Below are 26,448 nucleotides of genomic sequence, written 5' to 3' on the forward strand. Positions count from 1 at the left end.
AAATAATATACATAATGCAAACAGCAAATACTTATTAGAAAAGAAGGTGAAAAAACAGCAAATGTCATGCTGATTTTCTGCAGCATAGACTTCCATGGTTTCTTATTGAGCTGAAGCGGAGTGTAAATAGCTAAGTGTAAAAGCCTTAGACAATTATCAAGAAACTAATTCATTGAGTTGCCGTGCATAGTGACAGAGTTGCTCACCGGAACCGTTTCTTTGATTATGCAATGCATTGACAACCAGACCCAAGAAATTAAAAGTCCACTGACTGAGTAAGTCTTGTAGAGTCAAAACTTTGCAATTGAGTGGATGTACCTTTTATGTTCTTCATGAGATTAGTGAGAGTGGGACATAGACCAATCATTTGCAAACTTTTTAACTGGCCAATTTCTTAAAATCAGCTCTATTGAATTTGCCCTCTCTGGGGCAAGCTGTCGTGTTCTTCCTCTGTTAACGGTCTTGAAATCACGCAGCTATACAGTATGTAGTTTTCAAAGTGGAATATGTTGTGTAGTTTAGAGCTTAATAATTTCTGCATTTCAGTTTCATTTGTGATATCACTTTTACTCACTTGATTATTTTTTCATTCCATTATATTATTCCCCCAACACCCTCCACTTTTTTGTTGTTTTGTCAAATGAGGTAGAAGCACAATGGGAGTTAATCTGGCTCTGTCTGTTAGGATGAAAATACTAACACCAAACAATATACTTGATGTTTTATGTTTTTAATGATAAAAATAATTTATCTCCTTTTTTATATGGCAAGCATACCTACATATACAGTTAGGTCCATAAATATTTGGACAGAGACAATTTTTTTCTAATTTTGGTTCTGTACATTACCACAATGAATTTTAAATGAAACAACTCAGATGCAGTTGAAGTGTAGACTTTCAGCTTCAATTCAGTGGGGTGAGCAAAATGATTGCATAAAAATATGAGGCAACTAAAGCATTTTTTAACACAATCCCTTCATTTCAGGGGCTCAAAAGTAATTGGACAATTGACTCCAAGGCTATTTCATGGGCAGGTGTGGGCAAGTCCGTCGTTATGTCATTATCAATTAAGCAGATAAAAGGCCTGGAGTTGCTTTGAGGTGTGGTAGTTGCATGTGGAAGATTTTGCTGTGAACAGACAACATGCGGTCAAAGGAGCTCTCCATGCAGGTGAAAGAAGCCATCCTTAACTCTTTTAGGGCGGATGTCGACTTTTGTCGACAGGAGGGGTTGAAGGCTAATGTCGACAAAAGTCGACATCCAGGGATAGGGGGCGACAATCAGCTGTTAATGGCGACAAAGCTCACTGTCATGTCACAGGCATTCCCTCTGTGCTTGGAGGAATGCTAGACTCGTTGACTCAGCAACTAAACCTTGTGTGTGCATGAGTTGCGAAATGTAAACAAAGGCAAGATGGCACCGACATGTGAAAAGGCAGCGAAGCAAGTGCAGAAAAGAAAACACTCGGCAGACGATGTTTTGCGCATTATCGCGGAGTCGGACTCTTGATTTTTCAGAATCGGATTTTATTGGCAGTGATCAGGAGATCGAGCAAGAGAGAGTGAGAAGCAGGCATCAGCTGATCAGACACCAGCTGATGCCGCGCCAGCGGATCTGCTGCCAGTTGAGTGCCTTCGCGCAGCCGATGCATCTACGGCAAGGTTCGCATGGGATAAATACACAGACATTGATCCGTTGAGAGCCGATCTGGCTACCGGAGTTTACAAGACGGCATGGCTTGCTGTTGGACACGACAGATCACCAGCTGCTGTACTTCAGGCTGCTCTCTCCTGATGCTGCTTTTCAGCTACTGTCAGACGAGACAAACAGGTAGGCAGAGATTTTTTTTGAATCGCGGGCTGCGTTTGCATCGCATTCTCGTTTTTCAAAGTGGAAACCCACAACGAAAGACGAGATGAAGCGCGCTGTGGCATTACAAATAGAGATGGGACAGAACTGGTGATATAACTTCAGGGAGCATTGGTCCAAACGTGTTTTGTCCCCTGGTGGCTTAGGTACGTGCTGCTGCAAAGTTTTATTCACTTCTGTAATAAACAGAAGCAAATCCCATGGGGTGAGCCAGGCTATAATGCCATACATAAAGTTAATAAAGTTTCAGAAGATGAAAAGAGGTGACAATACGGTTTTCATGCAGGCAGAAAACTTGGTGGCAGTGGCATGGCACGATGGCAAATGGGTGACTTGTCTCTATACAGTACACACTAACAATATATGTGAGAAAGTGCAGCAACAGACAATTGAAAAATAGGCACCAAAGCAACACATATTGTAAGGAGTGCAATGTGGCAATGACTGAAATTGGCTGCTTTGAGCGAGATCAGACTTTGCTGTGTAAAATGTATGTGATATGTATGTGAAATCATAGAGTATGCAGGCTCATACAACATGCAAGACAGTAACATTTGTCAAAAGTAAATATTTTTTGTTGATTTGATATGTTAAACAATTGCTTTGTGTTCTTTTTTAAAAAATGTTAGTTTTTGGAAAAATATTCAGCCCTGGGAGAAAAGAAACAAAAAAAAAATTAGCCCTAAAAGAGTTAAGCTATGAAAACAGAAAAAACCCATCTGAGAAATTGCTACAATATTACGAGTGGCAAAATCTACACTGGTGAACTCAGCAACGCAAAAAGACCTGGACGTCCACGGAAGACAACAGTGGTGGATGATCACAGAATCATTTCCATGGTGAAGAGAAACCCCTTCACAACAGCCAACCAAGTGAACAACACTCTCCAGGGGGTAGGCGTATCGATATCCAAGTCTGCCATAAAGAGAAGACTGCATGAAAGTAAATACAGAGGGTGCACTGCAAGGTGCAAGCCACTCATAAGCCTCAAAAATAGAAAGGCTAGATTGGACTTTGCTAAAGAACATCTAAAAAAGCCAGCACAGTTCTGGAAAAACATTCTTTGGACAGATGAAACCAAGATCAACCTCTACCAGAATGATGGCAAGAAAAAAGTATGGAGAAGGCATGGAACAGCTCATTATCCAAAGCATACCACATCATCTGTGAAACACAGTGGAGGCAGTGTGATGGCTACCAGTGGCACTGGGACACTAGTGTTTATTGATGATGTGACAAAGGACAGAAGCAGCCGAGTGAATTCTGAGGTGTTCAGAGACATACTGCCTGCTCAAATCTAGCTAAATGCAGTCAAACTGATTGGGCGGCGTTTCATGATACAGATGGACAATGACCCAAAACATACAGCCAAAGCAACCCAGGAGTTTATTAAAGCAAAGAAGTGGAAAATTCTTGAATGGCAAAGTCAGTCACCTGATCTTAACCCAATTGAGCATGCATTTCACTTGTTGAAGACTAAACTTCAGACAGAAAGGTCCACAAACAAACAGCAACTGAAAGCTGCTGAAGTAAAGGCCTGGCAGAGCTTTAAAAAAAGGAGGAAACCCAGCATCTGGTGATGTCCATGAGTTCAAGACTTCAGCCTGTCATTGCCAGCAAAGGGTTTTCAACCAAGTATTAGAAATGAACATTTTATTTCCAGTTATTTAATTTTTCCAATTACTTTTGAGCCCCTGAAATGAAGAGATTGTGTTAAAAAAATTCTTTAGTTGCCTCACATTTTTATGCAATCGTTTTGTTCACCCCACTGAATTAAAGCTGAAAGTCTGCACTTCAACTGCATCTGAGTTGTTTCATTTAAAATTCATTGTGGTAATGTACAGAACCAAAATTAGAAAAAAGTTGTCTCTGTCCAAATATTTATGGACCTAACTGTATTTATTTCATTTTGGTCAGACTGGTATCAAGGAAGAACCAAAACAGTCTGGCAAAAGCAAAATCATAAGCATCAATTAACTAAGCAAGTGCAATACTTTTGACAGAGCGACAATTGATTAAATGTAAAGATGATTGATGAACATGCTGAAACAGTCAAGTTAAGGGCTGCATTGAAAAGATGAAACTTTTAATTCGCATTGTTTGATGTGTGGTATTCTTGATTAATTAAAAGAACTCTGCTAGATTAAGTTTGACAAACCTCTGAAGACCTAGATTAGTTTTGAACAGAACCACAATAGAATAATTGAAGTTTAACACACCCATCCTGTCAAGTGACATGGCTCTTTATAACACTAACACATACTACTTGTTTCCTCTGCATCTATTATGTCTTTTATATTGTGAGAGGGTAACAGGTTCACATGGTACTAGTATTATAAAATTTGAACACAACATCCCTTAAATAATATTCAACAATTTGTATAACATAACCCCACGCTTTATTAATCTTTATCTGTTTCTGTGTATTACCTAGAGGAGGTGAATATTGTGTCCATTAGTACTGGGCGGTATACCGGTTCATACCGAAAATCATTTTTTATTTTTGTTATGATAATGGATTCTTATACCACAACACCGGTTTAAATTGCCTAAACAACGTTCGGAACATGGCGCAGCGGGAAACTGTTCAAGTGGGGACCTTTTCCACTAATCACAGAGGTGTTGCGCGGGGGCTCTTTTTCACTGCTAAATAGGTAGTGGTAGTGTAGGTATTGCACGGTGAAAATGGACAGAGAACATTCCGAAACTGAAGCTGTAGCTGACGATAAAGTTGAATATGATGACACAGAAGAACTTTTGCCGAAAAACAAGGAGTCACGGCCGTTGCCTGGAGATACTTTGGTTTTAAAAGGTCGGTAGTGGACCACTATGTTCAATGTGTAAATACTGTTTCTATACTACTGGATAATACTGCAAGCCAAGTTGTATTTGTTTTATTTTTTTTTCAGTACAGTGTAATGTACCTGGGTACTGTGTAATAATGTGACGACATGTTTACTTTATTCTCGAAGCTTATGACGAGAAAAAAGTCGACATGTTGACTTTATTCTCGTAATTTGTCATTAAAGTAGAACATCGTAAACTAAACTTCATCGTAAAATGAATATTTAATTTACTAGATTTTCTCAAACCTCGTCATAAGTTATATAGCACATTAAATGCTTTGTGTCAAGTGTTCCCCGAGCCATGTTAAATCGGTACATGCTACTAAAACTGACTTCCTCTTGTACTGAGGAGGCGCCCACAGCCATCGCCGTACAGAATACATTCACTTCATGATATTCCTGCTCTCTGAACATTTAGAATGCTAAGATAAATACTTGATATAATTTTCATGATGAAATGCATTAAAGCATGTATTAATCATGTGGGGGGACGGCGGCGTGGAGGTTGCACTGCTGCCTCCCAGCAAAGGTGTCTCGGATGTACCCTGCCTTGAATTTGCATGTTTTTCCTGGTTGGTTTACTCGGCGTGCTTCAGTTTCCTTTCAAAGTCATGTAGGATGTGGGGTTTTGTTATGCTATATTGACCCTGCTAGTGTATGTTTTGCTCATATTCACCCTGCGACGTGCTGGTGACTCGTTCAGGATTTGCTCCTGCCTCGCACACAATGCTTGCTGGGATGGGCGCAACCCTGAATAGATGGCATAATTAAAAATGTATAACGAAGATATTTTAAAAGTTCTGAACACTCCGTGGGCTAAGTTTACAACTAGTTTTAATTTCACAAAGACGTTTATCGTGTGGTGATTGGTTATGTGGAGAAAGAAAAAGAAAGGATAGGAACTGGGGTGTTGGTACGTCAGACAGCGTGCAATAAAGATAGCCCGCTCAGAAGAACATCCATTGAATTCTGTGTTCGTGTCTCCGACCACCAGATCACAAACCCAACATTTACACAATCTTTAAGTTAAACCTTTGTGATACCCATTCATACATCCAGTTTTTTGGAGCCTCGTCACACCTGCCATAAAGTTCTCTACACTGAACATACACCTGGGGACCCCTTACTGCGAGGGAGCAGCACTACCACCTCACTACCGTGAATGTTTAATACCTGCTTTAATACATTTCATAATGAAAATGATATCAAGTATTTATCTTAGCATTTTAAATTTTCAGAGAGCAGGAATATCATGAAGTGAATGGATTCTGTGCGGTGATTGCTGCCGGCGCCTCCTCTTAGTGCGGAGGAAGTCAGTTTAAGAAGCGTGTAGCAATTAACAACTGGGTCAGGGAACACTTAACACAAAGCATATAAAGCGCTGCATTAACTTATGATGGGGTTTGAAAAAATTTAGTAAATTTTTAGGATGAAGTTTAGTTTACGACATTCTACTTTACTTATAAAATAAACTGAGAATTCTCGACATATAGTTGTTTTTTTTCTTTCCTTTGTATTTTTTTTTTCTTCACCGTGGCCCTAATACGATTCCGTAGGGCTATACCACAAAAAGCATTATAAATGCAAGTTGCAGTTTTATTATTTATGTATATAACTTAGCTTGAAGCAAGGTTCATATTAATGCAGTTTGCCTAAATAAATGATGGTTCAGTTGGTAAAGATGTCATCACCAAGTTACACTTGTTTTATTTTATTTTAATTTGGTGAATACTGTGTAATGCACCTGGGCTTGAAGTCTTGAAGTAATAGTGCAAATATCAGTAATACTACTACTGTATTTATTTTATTGTTATTATTTATTAGTTTAAATATTATGCAGTTTAATGATGGTAAAGCTGTTTAAAAAGTCACTTTAACGTGTCAGTGGACAGAGATGGTTAACATTAACAGAGAGTGTAGTTGGTTTACAAAAAATATTTACTATTTATTCCTTTTCTAACACATGTTCAGTGCAATACAACTTTTGACAAGCACCGCTGGATATTTTACTAAGTCTAAATGCCTCTTTGGATGGTTGAAAATATGTTGTCAAAATTATAGTTTAAGTTTTTGCAAAATTTGTTCAATAAAAAGGTTCTACAGTATATTTTGACTGCATTTGTCATGCAATGTGATTCTTTCTCTTCATTAGTGCCACCTCCTTGAAAACTATCACTTTATGGGGCCATGCAAACCTGTATAAATACTTGTGTGCACATTAAAATGTTTTTTTTGTACAATGCTCATGACAGTGGAATAGGTTATTCTTAGCCAGTCTCCTGCAGTAATTGCAGTGGAAAATATGGTTAACATCCACTCATGCATGGGGAAAAAAATACCGTTGAATACCGTGAAACTAGGATAATTTAGAAAAATACCGTGATATTGAATTTTGGTCATACCGCCCACCCCTAGTATCAATGTAACTTTGAATTTGTGAACATTAAGAACTTAACTCACTCATCTATATTAGTGACACCCACACTTCAGAATCTGGTACCTCTTTCCAGCTCCACAGGCACTCTGCATACAGCCTTAAGAAAGCCTAGTTCATACTAACACCAATAAACGTCTTGCTGTATATAGACTTTTCTTGGTAACAAAAAAATACTTTTTTTTTTATTATTATTTTGTTCTATTTTTAATTTATTCTACTCATCATTAATGTGATAGGTGGACTTGCTTCTTAGAGCTGTTTCTTTTTAGAGAAATGCATGACAATTTAGTTTTAAGCGGCCCTCGGTAGAAAGTCATTGCAGTTCAATTTTAGTGCAGTGAGTGCATAAAAAACTCTTACAGAGGTATGTAGTTACTAATGGCAGCAGGAACCTTTCAGCCATGTTTGAAACCTCTGGATATTCAGGATGTAAACTTAAATAATGCTAATGCTAACTCGGCTCTGGGGCTTTTGCATGACACCATCAGCAGTAAACAGAGCAAGTATCCTGAGGCTGTTCACATCATTTCTGGGGACTTTAATCATGCAGATCTGAAAGCAGTTCTCCCTCAATTCCATCAACACATAAAGTGTGCAACCAGGGGAGTAAAAACACTGGACAAGTTGTACACAAACATCAGACAGGCCTATAGGGCTAAACCCCTAGCACACCTTGGCCAGTCTGATCATACATCTCTGCTTCTAATCCCTGCATATACTCCCCTCAGGAAACAAGCTCCCATTATGACCAAGACTGTTACCATATGGCCCAAGGAGGCCTCCCAACAGTTGCAGGACTGCTTCCAGAGAACCGATTGGGAGGTTTTCTATCACCAAGACTTGGAGTACCACACTACGGCAGTCCTGGATTACATCAGGTTCTGCACGGACAACGTCACCAGGGACAGACGCATAAGGATTTATCCTAACAGGAAGCCCTGGATGACGAGGGATGTCCAGAGTCTGCTGAAAGCTAGGAATACTGCTTTCCGGTCTGGGGATGGGTCTCTTTACAGTGTAGCCAGAGCGAACCTGAAGAGAGGCATCCGAGAGGCCAAGGCAGCATACAGAAGGAGGATAGAAGATCATCTGAGGAGTAACACCACCAGGCAGGTGTGGCAGGGTGTCCAGCACATCACCGGCTACAAATCCAGCAACTCCTTGGCCGCTGAGGGAGACGCTTCTCTGGCAGAGGAGCTGAACATCTTCTTTGCCCGCTTTGAGGCGACACCAACAGCAGCTCCATCACAACAGCCTGTTCACAACAGCAATATACTCACAGTGGAAGAGTGTGAGGTGAGGCGGGTGATGAGGAAAGTGAACCCGAGGAAAGCCGCAGGACCCGACGGTGTGGCTGGACGGGTGCTGAAAGACTGTGCAGATCAACTGGCCGGAATCTTCACCAGGATTTTCAACCAGTCCTTGTCCCAGGCCACTGTGCCATCCTGCCTCAAGTCCTCAATCATTGTTCCGCTGCCGAAAAAATCCAACACGAACAGTCTGAATGATTTCCGCCCAGTGGCACTCACATCTGTCATCATGAAGTGCTTTGAGAAACTGGTGCGGAGTCATACCATCGCCTGCCTGCCAGCAGACCTGGACCCATTTCAATTTGCTTACAAAGCAAAGAGATCCACAGAGGAGGCTGTGGCCACAGCCCTTCATGCTGCCCTGACCCACCTGGAGCAGCAGGGGAGTTACGCCAGACTGCTCTTTGTAGACTTCAGCTCGGCGTTTAACACCATCATCCCACAACGACTGGTGTCCAAACTGGCAGATCTGGGACTTCCATCACTCACCTGCAGTTGGATACTGGACTTCCTGTCTGGTCGCTCCCAGAGGGTCAGGCTGGGTCTCCACACATCCACTGCTCTCAGCCTCAACACCGGAACGCTGCAGGGTTGTGTGCTCTGCCCGCTTCTCTACACCCTCTACACATATGACTGTGTCCCCACTCACCATAGCAACAAGATTATAAAGTTCGCGGATGACACAACGGTGGTCGGACTCATCTCGTGCAAGGAGGGTGAGCTGGCATACAGGGACGAGGTGGAGCGGCTGTCAGAGTGGTGCACAGTCAATAACCTGCTCCTCAACACCACAAAAACGAAGGAGCTTGTCATTGACTTTAGAAAAAACAAAACCGACATCCAGCCACTCATCATTGGCGGGGCCTGTGTGGAGAGGGTCCCAGTGTTCAGGTTTCTGGGTATTGAGCTGGAGGATGACCTGACCTGGAGCGCCAACACCAAGGAGCTGCTGAAGAAGGTGCAGCAGAGACTGTATTTTCTGAGAATTCTCAGAAAGAACCATCTCCCAAAAAACCTGCTCCTTGCTTTTTATCACTGTTCCATCGAGAGTGTGCTCACGTACGGACTGTGCGTGTGATACGGCAGCTGCACTTCCTCAGAAAAGAAAGCGCTCCACAGGGTCGTCAGGATAGCGGAGAGAACAATTGGTTGTACCCTCCCCACTCTGGAACAAATCTACACCCCCCGAAGCCGCAAAAAAGCAATAGACATTTCACAGGACTCATCACATCCCGGTCATTGCCTCTTCCAGCTTTTGCCATCGGGCAAGACATTCAGAGCTATGAAAACTAGGACAAACCGCCTTAAAAACAGCTTTAATCCAAAAGCAATCATGGCCCTGAACTCGGAATAAAACTGCTCCATATTATTCTTCCAATGTGCAATATAGACCTTAAGTCAACAAGTGCAATTTGTATATTTATTACTATTCGGTTTGTTATTACTTTTTAACTCTTATTCCTCACACTGAGTCGATTGCACCTTCAATTTCGTTGTTCCTTTGTAAAAGTGACAATGACAATAAAGATCTATCTATCTATCTATCTAAATGTCCGCTACCAGTTTGTATTGATATTCTCTATTCACATTCCCATTCGTTGCAATCTTTATCAAGTTCTCTTACTTAATTAATGGGAGATTAAACAGGGAAGCCACGTGTACCGAAAGAAAAAAAGAACATGTGCGTTGTCCTTGCTGCACTGAATAAGCACAGGTGCTCTAACATCACCCCTTTATTTATATATCTAGTGACTTCTCTGCCTGTCTGTAACTCTATTACGCAGTGCTCTGTCTGTCTGTGTGTTATGGATCTTAAAAATAAGTTATAAGGACAGTTGTTCCTGTTAATTGCAGTCTCAATTGTTAAAAAAATATTTGAAAAGGAGCATCCCACATGAAAATATAACTATCTCAGTAACTGACAGTGCATACCAATGTATAAATTTTATGTCCGTTTGAGGTTTAAAAGAAAAGGAAAAAAAAAGCAACACTTCATCCCCAGCGGGGAATCGAACTCAGGTCTGTGAGGTAAGGAAAAGCTGCTCTGCGCTAAGAGGCAAATCTTAGCGCGCTACGCCACAGAAGCTGTTGAATCATTCTTGAAGCTTTTTTAAGTGTTTATTTGATCTTTGGAACTCGGGCTTTATATATTCTATAGTTTATGCCTACTACATTTTGTAACATTTATTACTAAAATATGAAAAAGTTTCCGTTTTAACAATGTGTTTACATAGATTACTTTAGAATAATGATCTCTTATTTCCACTGTAAAACTCCACTTCACTCCCACATAATCAATCAAGGCGTGAGCTGGGAAAACTTCGCTCACGTTCTAAGTCGGTGGGGGGGATGGAATAGCCGGCTGCTGGCAGCTTGTCTTTTATCAGCACATTTAGAGGACAAAGGATGCTGGCGGAGAGGTGTGAACGGATTTAAGAAGCGATTTAAGGTGGGCCGGATATACGAGTTTTTTCGTAGGCTCTGGTAATTCTAGTGTTAAGTGAGTTGATTTAATGCTCTCGATTTTGCTGTGGAAGCAATGCGTTAGATTAATGACCAAGTGCGAAGAATGTTATGCCTTCATAATGGAGGAATCCTTAGGACAAAAATAAATAAGCAAAACAAATCAAAGTACTGAGAAATATGACAATAAATGCATAACATTAAATATCAGAGTTTGCATGCTTTCCCCATATCTGCAGGGGTCTCCTCCCACGGGCCAAAAATATGCAGGTTAGGTGAATAGGTAATCCTAAATTGACCTTAGTGTGTAGTTGGGAGTATTGTGTGTACGGTAGTGTCTTGTGATGGACTGGATTGGTAAACGAAATTTGACCTTTTTTTTTTTTTTTTTTAAACCATTGCCAAGTTTGCCAGTCAGTCCAACCCATGTAACTGCACTAGGCCAGCAAAACTCAACTTCACTTTAACAAAGGTATTCACATTTCTATGAAAATTAGAGTGGGTCAACAGCACCTAATCCTGTAGAACGCCAGTCGAACATTAGTAAATCTGTTTATTAGATATATGGGAGCATGACAAATTTCCCAGTCAACTTGACCCATGTACCCACGCTGGGTTGGACAGAGATCAACTGCAATTTAAGAAAGGCATCTGTCTTTTATCAAAACTACTGTAGCCCAATGCATTCTAACCCTCTACATTGCCCATTAAACACCAAAGTTAATTCCACTCACTAGATTTAGGAATGTGTCAAGTTTTCATGACAATTTCACCAATATTCCCAGGTTAGGCAAAACTAAACTCATATATAACAAAGGCATCTGTCTTGTCACAAAATAAGAGCAGCCCAACATCACCTAACATGTTACTGTCCCCATTAAGCAGAATACATTTTACTCATTAGATATGACAGTGTGCCACGTTTGCCACTAAAGTGGGTAAAATTGAACTGCCATCTACCAAAGGCACCTGTCTGTCCTGAAAATGAAGTTGGTCCAACTTGACACAACTCCTTAGTATTCAATCAGATCCGTCGGCTTTATGGCAGACCTCGGGACAACTTGCACGTGAAGTAAACTGAGGGCCCAATGGCACACGTTCGTGATGGATTAGCATCACAGCCTGGACCGATTGCCCAATGGTCATTCAATAAATGTTGCTAGGGAAGGCGCCAGTCCACAAGACCTCCAGTTATATCACAAATATGCTACACAGAGGTGGCAATTAAACCAACAACGGAAGTTTTAGCCCATACATATGGGGTAGGATTGCTATCAAAAATAACTCCATCTTTCCACATATGTGGCACATGCGTACTATCGAAAATCATTTGTTAAGTCCTCTGTAGTGAATGCCTTGTGCATCCAATGTCTTTTTTTTGACAGTTTGTTAATGTTTGAGAATTATACGGTAATTTTCTGAAACGCAAGCGTAGTTCAGACATGTGAAATGTAAATTTGACTTAAATTACTATGAGTTATTTTACAAAGTGATTTCACTACATAGGAACAGATGATCATAAAGGAATAATTTAACCTCACCTCACAAATTGTATTTTACCTTGTGAAAGCCAACGACGAATGTATGAAGTAGCAAAACTGTATAATTACTTCCAATTTTGTTGCACAAAGCTTAAAATATTCTCAAATTCAGCAGCTTTGCTTTAATAAAATAAACAATCTACATAGTGGTATTCAACACCTCTTTTAGACTGTCTTGCATGCTCTTTGTGTATGTTGAAGTGGGTCCTACTTGCATCAGGAGTAACTGCCTGAATATGTGTCTCTACACCACTGTGACTTGCAGTCACTGATTCTGCATTATCAGTACAAATGCAAATACATTTGGTCCAGGTCAGTTCATGAACATTAACAGCAATATGAAGCTTATCAAAAATATCTTCTCCTGTAATTCGAGTCGGGCATAGCTGGCAAAGCAACATGTCCTCTTTGGTGCCTTTACAACAGTAGCTGATGTATACATGGAGTTGGACTAAGTTTGCTACGTTTGTTACTATTCCAATTATAAACCAAAATAATCACTTTTCTTTACATGCTTCACTAACTGTGCTACAGCATCATCTGCTATGTCATCGATGTGTCATTAGAATGTATTACTGTATTTGATAATAGCACCATTTGTATTGTTCTTTTTGCCTTTTCTCTAACCAATATATTATTATATTATATTAGTATAACATTATACTAGAGTAGCTGGAAGTACTAATTCCTCGGTTAGTTTGTGAGGCTTTTCTGATTTAGCCAATCAGTAGCTAACCTCTCCACACAACAAATACTGTGGTTGAGGGTAATTGTCTGTACTGATACAAGTGATGCCTAGCTCAAAGTATTTATCATCATATTTACTCCTACTTGCCACAGGCTGCTTTCACTAGGTTGCTTTTTTGTTGATCTCTGCTGCTGAGAATTTTTGACAAGACAGTGAGAAGCTCTCTCTCAGTCCCAGATGAACTACTGGTTAACTGCTGCATCTGGCATATTGCAAGTAGCGCTACAAGAAGATTTAGCCTTGGCTGACTTCAACCACGCATTCCATTCTGTATCCAACTTGTATTTTTTTTCTGTTAAGATGGTAAATAAGATTTAAAGAAGATAGAATATAACTAGTCTGCCAAATGTTTCATGCAGATGCATCAGTAAGTGGTTACACTCTTTTTCTTCACTGCAACGTTTAAAAGAAAACTGCGGTTTTGGGTAATGGTGGTTTTACATACTACACGCACTAGAGGGGGTAAACCCGGTGTAGCTCAATGGATGAAAACCTGCTATTAACACTATAATCCCTGAAGCCTACAAAAAAAGTTGTAATGACCGAGTCCCCTTAAATTCCTTCGCACCTCCTCAACAATGTCTTTGTTTTGCAACTGTGTTAATTAGCTCAAGCAGCCCCCTGTCCCATCCCCCACCACCGACAAAGCTCAAGTCGGACAAAATGTTCTCCTAGCTCCATCTGTTTATCTGGTTGTGGGGTACATGGAATTGTATAGGGTAAATAATATATCGCTATTAGGAACACATGCATTTCTTGTGTATTAGGGGTCTACAACAATCTGGATAAATACAGGATGACAGGAAATGCGAGGCAAGAAATGTTGAAAACATAGCTAAAATAGACACTTTTTTTTTGTTATAGAACTAATGACAAAATGTTGACATGAAGAAGATAATGTGTGAAGACTGAAGTGAAACTATCAAATAAACACCTTCACAAAAGGTATAAGTATAGCAAAACAAATGTGCTTTTACTCAAGAATACAAGTGAAGAAAAAAATTGGATTAGGGGACGATGCTGACATGTACGTTTGGCTTGTGTAGAAGTAAAAACTGCATCCTCGTAAACAAGAGATTGTGATTTTGAATCCAGATTTTCCCATTTTGAGTAGTGAGCTGCTCTTATTGTTACTATTATAGAATAAAGACATTTCTGATTTGAGTCTGTAACAGCCAATGTAAATTTATGGTACTTGTAAAGGTTAGCGATCTGACACTATTAATTTTCAATTAAAGACATGCTATAAGAGGGGTGAACTCAGATGAGGAGAAGGGTTCTACATCGAAGAAAGAACTGAAGCCCTCCCTGCGAGAAACATCCAGTCACACATAAGAACGACACAGCTGCACCAGGCATAAAGGTGAAAGATGGCACCGTTTGGATGTAGCAAGAGGTTGGGTGACATCCTGCCAGTGAATCTGCCACACATGTCCTTCTACAATGGCAGTTGTGGGTGGGGATGGGATAGCAAGCTGCTTGTGCTAATTGACACATTGGTAAAACAAAGACACTGTTGAGGAGGTGAGAAGGAATTTAAGGTGGCCCGAGATTACGACTTTTTTTCAGGGATTCTCTCTCTCTCTCGATATTTTATATCTATATATATATATATCTATATATATATATATCTATATATATATCTATATATATATCTATATATCTATATATCTATATATCTATATATATCTATATATCTATATATATATCTATATATCTATATATATATATATATCTATATATCTATATATCTATATATATATATATATATATATATATATATATATACATACATACACACACACACACACAGTGGGGCAAAAAAGTATTTAGTCAGCCACCAATTGTGCACATTCTCCCACTTAAAAAGATGAGAGAGGCCTGTAATTTTCATCATAGGTATACCTCAACTATGAGAGACAAAATGAGAAAAAAAAATCCAGAAAATCACATTCTGATTTTAAAGAATTTTTTTGCAAATTATGGTGGAAAATAAGTATTTGGTCACCTACAAACAAGCAAGATTTCTAGCTCTCACAGACCTGTAACTTCTTCTGCAAGAGCCTCCTCTGTCCTCCGCTCATTACCTGTATTAATGGCACCTGTTTGAACTCGTTATCAATATAAAAGACACCTGTCCACAACCTCAAACAAACAGTCACACTCCAAACTCCACTATGGCCAAGACCAAAGACCTGTCAACGGACACCAGAAACAAAATTGTAGACCTGCACCAGGCTGGGAAGACTGAATCTGCAATAGGTAAGCAGCTTGGTGTGAAGAAATCAACTGTGGGAGCAATTATTAAAAAACGGAAGACATACAAGACCACTGATAATCTCCCTCGATCTGGGGCTCCACGCAAGATCTCACCCTGTGGGGTCAAAATGATCACAAGAACGGTGAGCAAAAATCCCAGAACCACACGGGGGGACCTAGTGAATGACCCGCAGAGAGCTGGGACCAAAGTAACAAAGGCTACCATCAGTAACACACTATGCCGCCAGGGACTCAAATCCTGCAGTGTCAGACGTGTCCCCCTGCTTAAGCCAGTACATGTGCAGGCCCATCTGAAGTTTACTAGAGAGCATTTGGATGATCCAGAAGAGGATTGGGAGAATGTCATATGGTCAGATGAAACCAAAATAGAACTTTTTGGTAAAAACTCTACTTGTGTTTGGAGGAGAAAGAATGCTGAGTTGCATCCAAAGAACACCATACCTACTGTAAAGCATGGGGGTGGAAACATCATGCTTTGGGGCTGTTTTTCTGCAAAGGGACCAGGACGACTGATCCGTGTAAAGGAAAGAATGAATGGGGCCATGTATCGTCAGATTTTGAGTGAATACTTCCTTCCATCAGCAAGGGCATTGAAGATGAAACGTGGCTGGGTCTTTCAGCATGACAATGATCCCAAACACACCACCCGGGTAACGAAGGAGTGGCTTCGTAAGAAGCATTTCAAGGTCCTGGAGTGGCCTAGCCAGTCTCCAGATCTCAACCCATAGAATATCTTTGGAGGGAGTTGAAAGTCCGTGTTGTCCAGCGACAGCCCCAAAACATTACTGCTCTAGAGGAGATCTGCATGGAGGAATGGGCCAAAATACCAGCAACAGTGTGTGAAAACCTTGTGAAGACTTACAGAAAACATTTGACCTCTGTCATTGCCAACAAAAGGTATATAACAAAGTATTGAGATGAACTTTTGTTATTGACCAAATACTTTTTTTCCACCATAATTTGCAAATAAATTCTTCAAAAATCAGACAATCCACCATAATTTGCAAATAAATTCTTCAAAAATCAGACAATGTGATTTTCTGGATTTTTTTTTTCTCACTTTGTCTCTCATAGTTGAGGTATACCTATGATGAAAATTATAGGCCTCTCTCATCTTTTTAAGTGGGAGAACTTGCACAATTGGTGGCTGACTAAATACTTTTTTGCCCCACTGTATATTATATATATATATATATATATATATAAATATAAAAATCACCATTAGAGTTTTTCACATACTCGGGGTACACTTACCACATTTTGGTAATCACTGATCTATTTGCCTTCAGTGCAACTTAACACTAGAATCCCTGAAGCCAACGAAAAAACGTATAATCCTGGGACACCTTAAATTCGTTCGCACCTCTCCATTAGCGCCTTTTGTTTTGTAAATGTGTCGATCAGCACATGCAGCAAGCAGCCTGCTATCCTATCCCCCCATCGACAGAGCTCAACTTGGTCAAAAAGTTCTCCCAGCTCAAGTCTTTTTCTTCTGGTTATGAGGTGCCTGGAGTTGTATAGGGTAAATATATCATTATTTGGAACACATGCGTTTCATGTGTGTTCCGTGTCTACAATGATCTGGGTAAATGAAGGATGAGAGGAAATACGAGAAATGCAATAAATGTTGAACACATACCTAAAACAGACTTTTTTCATGTTATAGTACTGATGACAAAATTTTGACACAGTTTATAATATGTATACAAATGTTAATGTTGTTTCAAGGTAGTCTGTGAAATTACTGAAATATACAGTACCACAAGTACCAAGTCTGTTTAAACCACAAAAAAATTAACCATGAGCCTCAGGAATGTAATAACACTTACCTGTTCTTAGGTTGGAAGAGGCCCTGGAGATACATAAAGCTCACCAACAATCTTTTAATGTCTTGAGACCTGCAAGAGAAAAAAAGAAAAAAAAAAAAAACACATTGGATAAATAAAAACAAAAACACTACATAATGGGCTGACAGACTTTATCTCTCTATATACAGTATAAAAGGAAATTCTGGAATGGAAAGCAAATTGCGCAAATATGTGATAATCTCGAAAGACATTTAAAAGACCCGCGAGACTAAGGAGACTTGCCATGATGCGTCTTGCGGGGACCGTAAACATGAGACTTGGTGCCAAGAGATTGTCCAGGGGCCGTAGCAAAAAGGACAGCGGCTGTACAGGCTTTAAAATGATCACGAACATGAGCAGCGTTATACATCCTGCAAGAAAGACTCCAAACACGCCCGGGGCCAGAAATAAAAGACAGGTATTGCTTTTACAAAGTCACGCGAGACCAGGCAGTGAGCCATCATTTAAAACAAGTCAACAGACCTCTAATCTAGCAGTTGTTGGATTGCTTTTGGCAGGCAAGCATCATGTGCTCGGAGCTCTTAAAATAACAACATGCGACAGGCAGAAGAGGTAGCCAGCAAGCAGCAAAAAGACAGCAAATGATCCAACAGCATATCCTTAGCATACGTTCAGCCTCAACACCCTTCACAACACGAGCAGTATTATACATCTGGGAAGAAAGAGATGTAAACACATGCGGGGCAGGAAATAAAGAAATAAGTATTGTTTTTACAAAATGTTTTAAAGTAAAAGTGAAAATAATGCATATGTAACAATTCACAAGAAAATCTCTTTAAATTGTAGATTGCCTGCCTAAGGTAAAGTCATCCCTGATGAATGGGGACATGGGAATGAGGGGTTCTTTCATCGGATTAGCACTACTTCAGATGTTGAATGTCAAAATGGGCAGCTTAGATGAATGAGGTCTCCAGGACTTAAAACAAATCCAAATCATATTATGTGATATCATCTAATGTGAAATTCTATTCCGTACTTCTAGAATTTTTATTTTTTATATTGTATTGAGGATTTATTCTGTTCTATGTATTGTACTGTACGGCTCAGAATTAAAAGACAATGAGTAAAATGACAAACTAGAACTTCATAAAGACGTTTATAGACGTGGATGCTAAACACATGCAGAGCAGGTTAGAGACTATGAAACCAATGAAATTAGAAAGGCTCAAAAAAAAAAAAAAAAAAAAAAAAAAAAACGGCGCTATACATATGTGGAGAAAGTTAAAGGATATGAAAGTAGGAAAATTAGAAAATATAAAAAAAAGTAAAGATCGCAGTTGCGCAAACAAACTGCCTCATTTAACTATACACCAGTCTAACTTTGGTTTTGCACAATAATTACTACACTATTGCACCTTAACACTTAATTCTACTTTATTCACATAATTTTACTTATTTATTATGTTCTACTATACTGTTTTCTTTCAATCTATGACTTTTTGTTAATTTAACTGATATTCTTCTAACTTTGCACAGTTTTTGATAAGCGGATCAGGATGCATTTCACTGCGTGTTGTCTTGTATAACTAGGCATGTGACAAATAAAGAATCTTGAGAATTTCAAAAACGGAGTTTACCGCACATGCATTTATTGGTTACTTTGTTAGTGTATATATATTTATCTGTCTGCTTATTTAAAAAGCTACATTTACCCCAGGAGTCAAAAACGTTCTGTCTAGCCCTTGTACAAAAACCCTAGACAAAAGCTGGAGTATCACCTTGGTAGCCCCATGTACCTTTGGAACGGTGAGAGGAAAATAGCACGACTTTACAGACAGGAGTCCAATGCAGAACTCTACTTACTTTTTTACTTTGTAAAAAAAATTTATTAACTGCTGATGATGTAGATCGTTTTGTCTGAGCTGAAATTCCAAACAAAGAACCTGTCCTGACCTCATTAAAAAGATTCAGCATATTGAGACTTGCAAGATTACAAATATTGTTTTTACAGAAGTTCTGAAATAAAAGTGAAACTAATGAAATAGCAACAATTCAAAGAAAAAAAAATCTTAAGTGTTTACGGAAAACGAAACACGGGGGTTGGCGAGTGAAGCGAGCAGGGGGTGAAGCCCCCTAGTTATATATTAAAATAAAGTAATAAGTAAAGGTAGACATAAGTACACATGCACGGGAAAAAAAATTATAATACACAGGGTTTTTCCGTCATATGATGGAAGTTGAACACAAGAAGTCTAATTTTTACAACTGAGGTAAGTGGTAAGACATAATTCAGAAAGATATGGTATACTACAGGTATACGTTTCCTTAATGCTTCTGCGTACATACATAAAGTATGCTGGTATGTAATTTTTTAAAAAGGTTTCTATTGTTCTTCCCTGTTTTCTTGTTAATTGCAAGTGCTACTGTAGTTTGGGAACATCTTGTGAATTTTAAGATTCCTCTAATTTATCTTAATTTTAAATCAGTCTACTATAATTCTGTAGAAGCTGCCTCTTTGCCACCTGAATGATACAACAGAGGAAGGCGATGTGAGGGTCAACACAGCGTAGCAGTGTACACACTGTGGTTTCCACAAACTGAAAATCAAGATGGGGAAAAAACCCTGACAGGGAGAAAATCTTTAAAAGAAAGTAAACAACTCACTAACGTTTTAGAGTTTTTAGCCAGTGGCAGGAGCCTTGTTTTGACCACATACAAAATAAATAAATAAAAAAAATAAAAACACTTCTCTACTTCAAATTTATTTTCTTGTTGTTCAAAACATAAAAATAAAATGTCGAGGCAGGGCCAGCTCAGCAATTTGTGTCCCACCACCTGCTAAAAAATGCAGAGGGTTTTCAGAGAAGTGATCAGAAGATGTTCCCTGGTTAGTGGCTAGTTTAGAACATAATGAAATGTGGTGCACATTTCACCAAATGTACCCACACCTTGCCAAAAAGACTTCTATATAGGAGACAAAAATTTTAGACATTCAGTTTTCAATAAATATGAAGTTCACAAAGAGCAATAACAGCTGTAGAAGCTATTGAAACAGACAAAAATGATCGATCTTCTCCCTTGAACAATGGAAACTAAATAAACAATTCAAAGCTCTCAAAAATATCTTTGTACTCGCTTTCTATGAAGCTAAACATGCATAGCCCATACTGGATTTTGCAAAAAAGTACTGTGGAAGAGGCTTGGCAGTAATTTTAGAACTGTTTATCACACTGATGTGGTTGGCAGATGAAATATGTGTAGAATTTCTACTGCAATCAGTTTTACTGTGTTCTGTTCTGGGCAATTTCTTTTGACAGGTCAGAGGACATCCATAGAATAGAACAGGAAATTGTTTCTTGTCACAGTTTCCGAAAGAGGCAAATATTCACATTTGTTTGATTTAGTTCATTTAAGTCCTGCTTGATCTGTACAGGATATAACTGATAAGACATGACTAATTATTCCATACCAAGGCAAAAAATGGGAGACACAGCTAGTGTCAACATGCTCAGATTGGGCTGTTGTTAATAACAACATGTACAAGAGAGTTGTCCCAAAAAAACAAAAAGATACCATTAGTGAATCCCTTATTCACATAATTTGCACCACAAACATACTCGAGAACTGCACAGAATCAGCTGATTGATTAGTTCAATACTGTGAGATAATTATTCAAGGCAACTAAACTTGTTAGTTTAATATTTGCAGACAGGCACCACAATAAATAAATAGATGTGCTAAAGTGAATCTGTGAAGAGCAAGATCTTTAATTTGTAAAAATTGACAAGTATCACAATATTCGGTGGAGTGCATAGTGATTTGAAAAGAAAACTCTAAACAAATATTGGGAGGCTTTTACCAGCAATTCAAGATGAAGTGTCACCAGTTTCAAACATGCAAGAAATCTGTACAGAATGTTTTCACTGCTTCGAATTTATTCGATATTAGCACTATTCTGTGATAAACATCAATTGCTTTTCAGATTGAGCAGCTTACTATTGGAAAATGTAAAGATGAGCTCATGGTGCCATTGAGACCATTCAAACTTTTACTTGAAACTAGCGATCAATACAGGTCAAAGGCACTTGCTGATACTGATGCCGACAGGGACAAAATTGGATATGCTTACAGCATCAATTTCCAAATTTAAAGCACAATATGCATCATTAAATGCGTGTGACAATTTTTTGATCTCTGATCTACCTACCTGGCCTATGAAGGAGCCTAGGACAATCACATTTTTGGAAACAAAATTCACAGTGAGATAATTCACAAGTTTGAGACTGGTCTGTCTGGAGAGATAGAGTCTGCTTTGAGGGAATGGATGCATTTGAAGAAAGCTGGGAAATGTCCCAACTGCCTCCTCTGTGCATGATCTGCTAAATATTGCCAATTCTAGCAGTTACGATTCCTATCTCAAAATTCATAAAATACTGTTGGCTCTCACACTGCCTTTAAGCAGTGCTGATGGTGACTGAGAATATTCAGTAGTAAACATTACCAGGAATAAGTACAGAAGCTGTTTGTCAGATAACAGCTTGTTTACTTTAATGCATATTTATTTCAGTTAACTGAACACAGAAACAATTGACCCAAAGCCTGTAGTTCCACTGTCATTGAAAAATCACTAATCAATCAAAAAGAAAAAAGCTTATGTCAGGTTGAAGTGTAAATGAAGACGAAAGTGGACAGAGACTTGGATGGCTTAATTTAAGGGCCAAGTCTGCTCATGCAGGTACTCAGAGTACTAGTGTTAAAAAATTGTCAGCACCTGGTAATATGTACAGTATACACAAAAACACACACACAGTAAATCAACAGGATAATAAAACTCCACACAACTCCAAAGCTAGTGTCACTTTCAACTGTAAAGAGAAGACTTCGAACTGTAGGTTCTTCAGGTTTAATGGCAGTAAGAAAGTCATTGCTAAAATGGTCAAAAGTTTTAGAACACCCCCTAATTTTCCAGTTTTGCCTAGAATTCATGCAGTTTAATGTCTCAATGTTATCTGAAATTAAAGCAAAAAAAGTAAGACTTGCTTAGTTCAACCACTGTTAACACTAAAATTACCAGAGCCTACGAAAAAACTCGTATATACGGCCCACCTTAAATCGCCTCTTAAATCTGTTCACACCTCTCCGCCAGCATCCTTTGTCCTCTAAATGTGCTGATAAAAGACAAGCTGCCAGCAGCCGGCTATTCCATCCCCCCACCGAGTTAGAACGTGAGCGAAGTTTTCCCAGCTCATGCCTTGATTGATTATGTGGGAGTGAAGTGGAGTTTTACAGTGGAAATAAGAGATTGTTATTCTAAAGTAATCTGTGTAAACACATTGTTAAAACAGAAACTTTGTCATATTTTAGTAATAAATGTTACAAAATGTAGTAGGCATAAACTATAGAATGTGTAAAGCCCGAGTTCCAAAGATCAAATAAATACTTTCACAAAAGCTTCAAGGACGGTACAACGGCCTCCGTGGCGTAGCGCGTTAAGATTTGCCTCTTAGAGTACAACAGCTCTGCCGCCTCACAGACCCGAGTTCGATTCCCCGCTGGGGATAAAATGTTGCTTTTTTTTTTTCTTTCTTTTTAACCTCAAACGGACATAAAATTTATAAATTGGTATGCACTGTCAGTTAATGAGATCGTTATATTTTCATGTGGGATGCTCCTTTTAAAATATTTTTTTAACAATTGAGACTGCAATTAACAGGAACAACTGTCCTTATAACTGTTATTTTGAAGATCAATAACACACAGACAGACGAGCACTGCGTAATAGAGAGACAGACAGGCAGAGATATATAAATAAACAGGCACATGTACTGAAAGAAAAAAAAAGATCAACGTGCGTTGTTTCTGCAGCACTGAATGAGCTCACCCGCTCTAATATCACCCCTCCCCCGATCTGACTCTCTCTAGTAACAGCGCAAGTACAGACACAAACCAAGTGTAATCAAGAGTCCTGATTCGATCCCCACTCACTCCTATATTTGCCGTTTTCAGTAGTAAGCTGCTCTTTTTGTTAATATTATACAGTACACACATGCACTTGATTAATAATAAATCTTAAAAACAACAGTTATAAGGACAGTTGTTCCTGTTAATTGCAGTCTCAATTGTTAAAAAAATATTTTAAAAGGAGCATCCCACATGAAAATATAACGATCTCATTAACTGACAGTGCATACCAATTTATAAATTTTATGTCCGTTTGAGGTTAAAAAGAAAAAAAAAAAAGCAACATTTTATCCCCAGCGGGGAATTGAACTCAGGTCTGTGAGGCGGCAGAGCTGTTGTGCTCTAAGAGGCAAATCTTAACGCGCTACGCCACGGAGGCCGTTGTACCGTCCTTGAAGCTTTTGTGAAAGTGTTTATTTGATCTTTGGAACTCGGGCTTTACACATTCTATAGTTTATGCCTACTACATTTTGTAACATTTATTACTAAAATATGACAAAGTTTCTGTTTTAACAATGTGTTTACACAGATTACTTTAGAATAACAATCTCTTATTTCCACTGTAAAACTCCACTTCACTCCCACATAATCAATCAAGGCATGAGCTGGGAAAACTTCGCTCACGTTCTAACTCGGTGGGGGGATGGAATAGCCGGCTGCTGGCAGCTTGTCTTTTATCAGCACATTTAGAGGACAAAGGATGCTGGCGGAGAGGTGTGAACGGATTTTAGAAGAGATTTAAGGTGGGCCGGATATACGAGTTTTTTCGTAGGCTCTGGTAATTCTAGTGTTAACCTGTGAAGCACCTATCATGTTAGGGTGTTGACTCTTAAGAAACCTGTCTTCTGATTCTGTTGTGGCTTTCGGTCTGGCAGACTTTTCAGAGCTTCCAAATTCCTTTTAATAGTATGGGAAAGCGTACTCACCGACACCTTGGCTTTCTTTGCAATTTCACTGAAGGAAAGACCTTACAATAGTTGGTCTGTCTTCCTTTGTCAATTGCCATTTTCTAACCATTATGATAGCAATGTTTGTGCAATATTGTGCAAATAATGTTTCAGAGGGTGTAGCAACACAGCTTGTTCCAATACTGCTTTTAAATGAACAAAGGGATTGTAAATAATCAACAAAAGATGGGTCACTTGAAGGAATTGTTTACATCAACCTTAAAGGCATAGTTAAATTCTATTTCTGCAGAAAAGCTCTAAGTTGTTAACCCAGTACGTGTTCCCTAAAAAAGGCTCTTGTGTAACTATGAAAATTATATTACTTTTCAGTTATTGGTAACCTACATCCTTTTTTTTTAACCTCTGGAAGTTTACTGCTTGTATTAATTCAGGTTATTCAGGGGACTGGACTTCAATAAAAGTTGGAAGACCAGTAGTATAACTGCACACACTCACGTGCACACGCACACATACAGACAACTTAGCAAAAATACTTAAACTTTGACAAATTCTCTAATTTCACCAAGTAGCAGACTTAAAATATTATTTTACATCATCTAAAAATATTAACAAGAAAAAATGGGTGCTATGCATTTAGTCAGTGTTACAGGAAGTTTACATAGATTTGGACTCCATCAGTGAATCTTTAAAATAACTGCTACATTTCCTGGATAAAAACCCAACAACTGAGGAACCATTATGACACTGATGAACACCTATATGTAAAAATAAAGACTAACAAGCAGAATAAATAAGTTAAAGATAAAATAATAATAATGCATATATTAGGAAATGGAAACAAAATATTGTGTTTTCAATTATCAGAAAGGAGAAGCTACATCAAATCACCTGAGACATTGCCTAGAGCAGGGGTATCCAACTTCAGTCCTAGAGAGCTACTGTGGCTGCAAGTTTTCATTCTAACTCTTTTCTTAATTAGTTACCAGATTCTGCTGCTAATTAACTATTTCCCTTTATTTTAATTGACTTTTCTTGAGACTGACTGCTGAATTGATTCTTTTTTCCTTAAACAGCACCTAAACAAATTTGATGTGAAGTGAGCCAACATATGACCAACTAAGTTGGGGCCTCAAACTACTACCAACTTCACTTCATTCAGTTTCTTAATTTGAAGCCAATTCCCGTTGCAAATTAAACCCATTATTTAATTTAATGGCGCTCATTCTGCCATGGCAGGCACTTCCAAAACTTGATTTTCTTTTTTAAGAGCGCTGTCAAAATGTTTTGTGGACCTGAGCAGATCAACATTACTCAGGCCTTCACCTTTCTTAATTTTCAGTTATTGTGTGATGGGCGTAGGTTGTTGTTTATGTGTTGGCACACTTTGTGTTTTAATATTGTTTGGATGCTAATTTAGGAAATAAGAAATAATTAAGGGGCCTGAGTCTTAAGTTGTGCATCAATTAAAATTAAGGCAAAAAGTTAATTAGCAGCAAAATCTGGCTCACTAATTACAAGTGACATGGTGCTGCATACTCAAACTTTTCCACAGAAGTGGCAAATACACCGTAATAGGCCTGGGAAAAAATATTAATTTTCCAATTAATCATATTTCGTTTAAATAATTCAATACTGTTTCTTAAAGTCTCAAGATTTATTTCTATCCTGCTCAGTTACTATACATAGATTTTTGCTTATCTTCGTTTTTGGTGTCCGATCCAGTTAAGGCTTTCTTTGGAAAAAGCACTTTACCATCTTGCATAAAATGGTGTGTCCTCTATGTTAAATTAGACGTGAGACCTACTACGGATTCAAAAGGTGCATCCGTAAAGAACAACTGGATAAATAACAATGCTAGTAATCCCAGAGTCCTATTCTCTATGACTGATCGTCTGCTAAACCCAGGTAACTCAATGGAATGCCTCCAGAATACTTCAAGTGAAACTTGAGGCTATTGCTGTATTTTTCAATCAAAAAATTAATATTAGAAATAATATAGTATATCTCCCCAACACTGCACATCCTCTTGAGCCCCAGTACTCCATTATAAACAAATTAAATTCTTTCACCAGGATAGATTTACCTGATTTATCTATACTAATAAAAGGCAAAGCCCTCACTGACTCACTCATCACTAATTCTTCAAATTCCCGTGTAGGTAGAAAGCTGAAATTTGGCAGGCTCATTCCTTACAGCTTACTTACAAAAGTTAAGCAGGTTTCATTTCGAAATTCTACACGCAACGGTCATAACGGTCGACAATGTTCGCCATGTTA

General features: G+C 38.7%; 1 protein-coding gene across 1 annotated transcript in view; it reads right to left on the bottom strand.

Moving 5' to 3' along the window:
* The window catches only part of smg5 (SMG5 nonsense mediated mRNA decay factor), a 204,232-nt gene that overhangs the window by 76,944 nt on the left and 100,840 nt on the right, over positions 1-26,448 (bottom strand). The window contains exon 9 of the mRNA XM_028794085.2: positions 17,325-17,393. Within this exon, the coding sequence (XP_028649918.1) occupies positions 17,325-17,393 (69 nt within the window). The remainder of the gene's footprint in view (positions 1-17,324; positions 17,394-26,448) is intronic.

Source organism: Erpetoichthys calabaricus, chromosome 2, assembly GCF_900747795.2.
Source record: "Erpetoichthys calabaricus chromosome 2, fErpCal1.3, whole genome shotgun sequence".
NCBI lineage: Eukaryota > Metazoa > Chordata > Cladistia > Polypteriformes > Polypteridae > Erpetoichthys > Erpetoichthys calabaricus.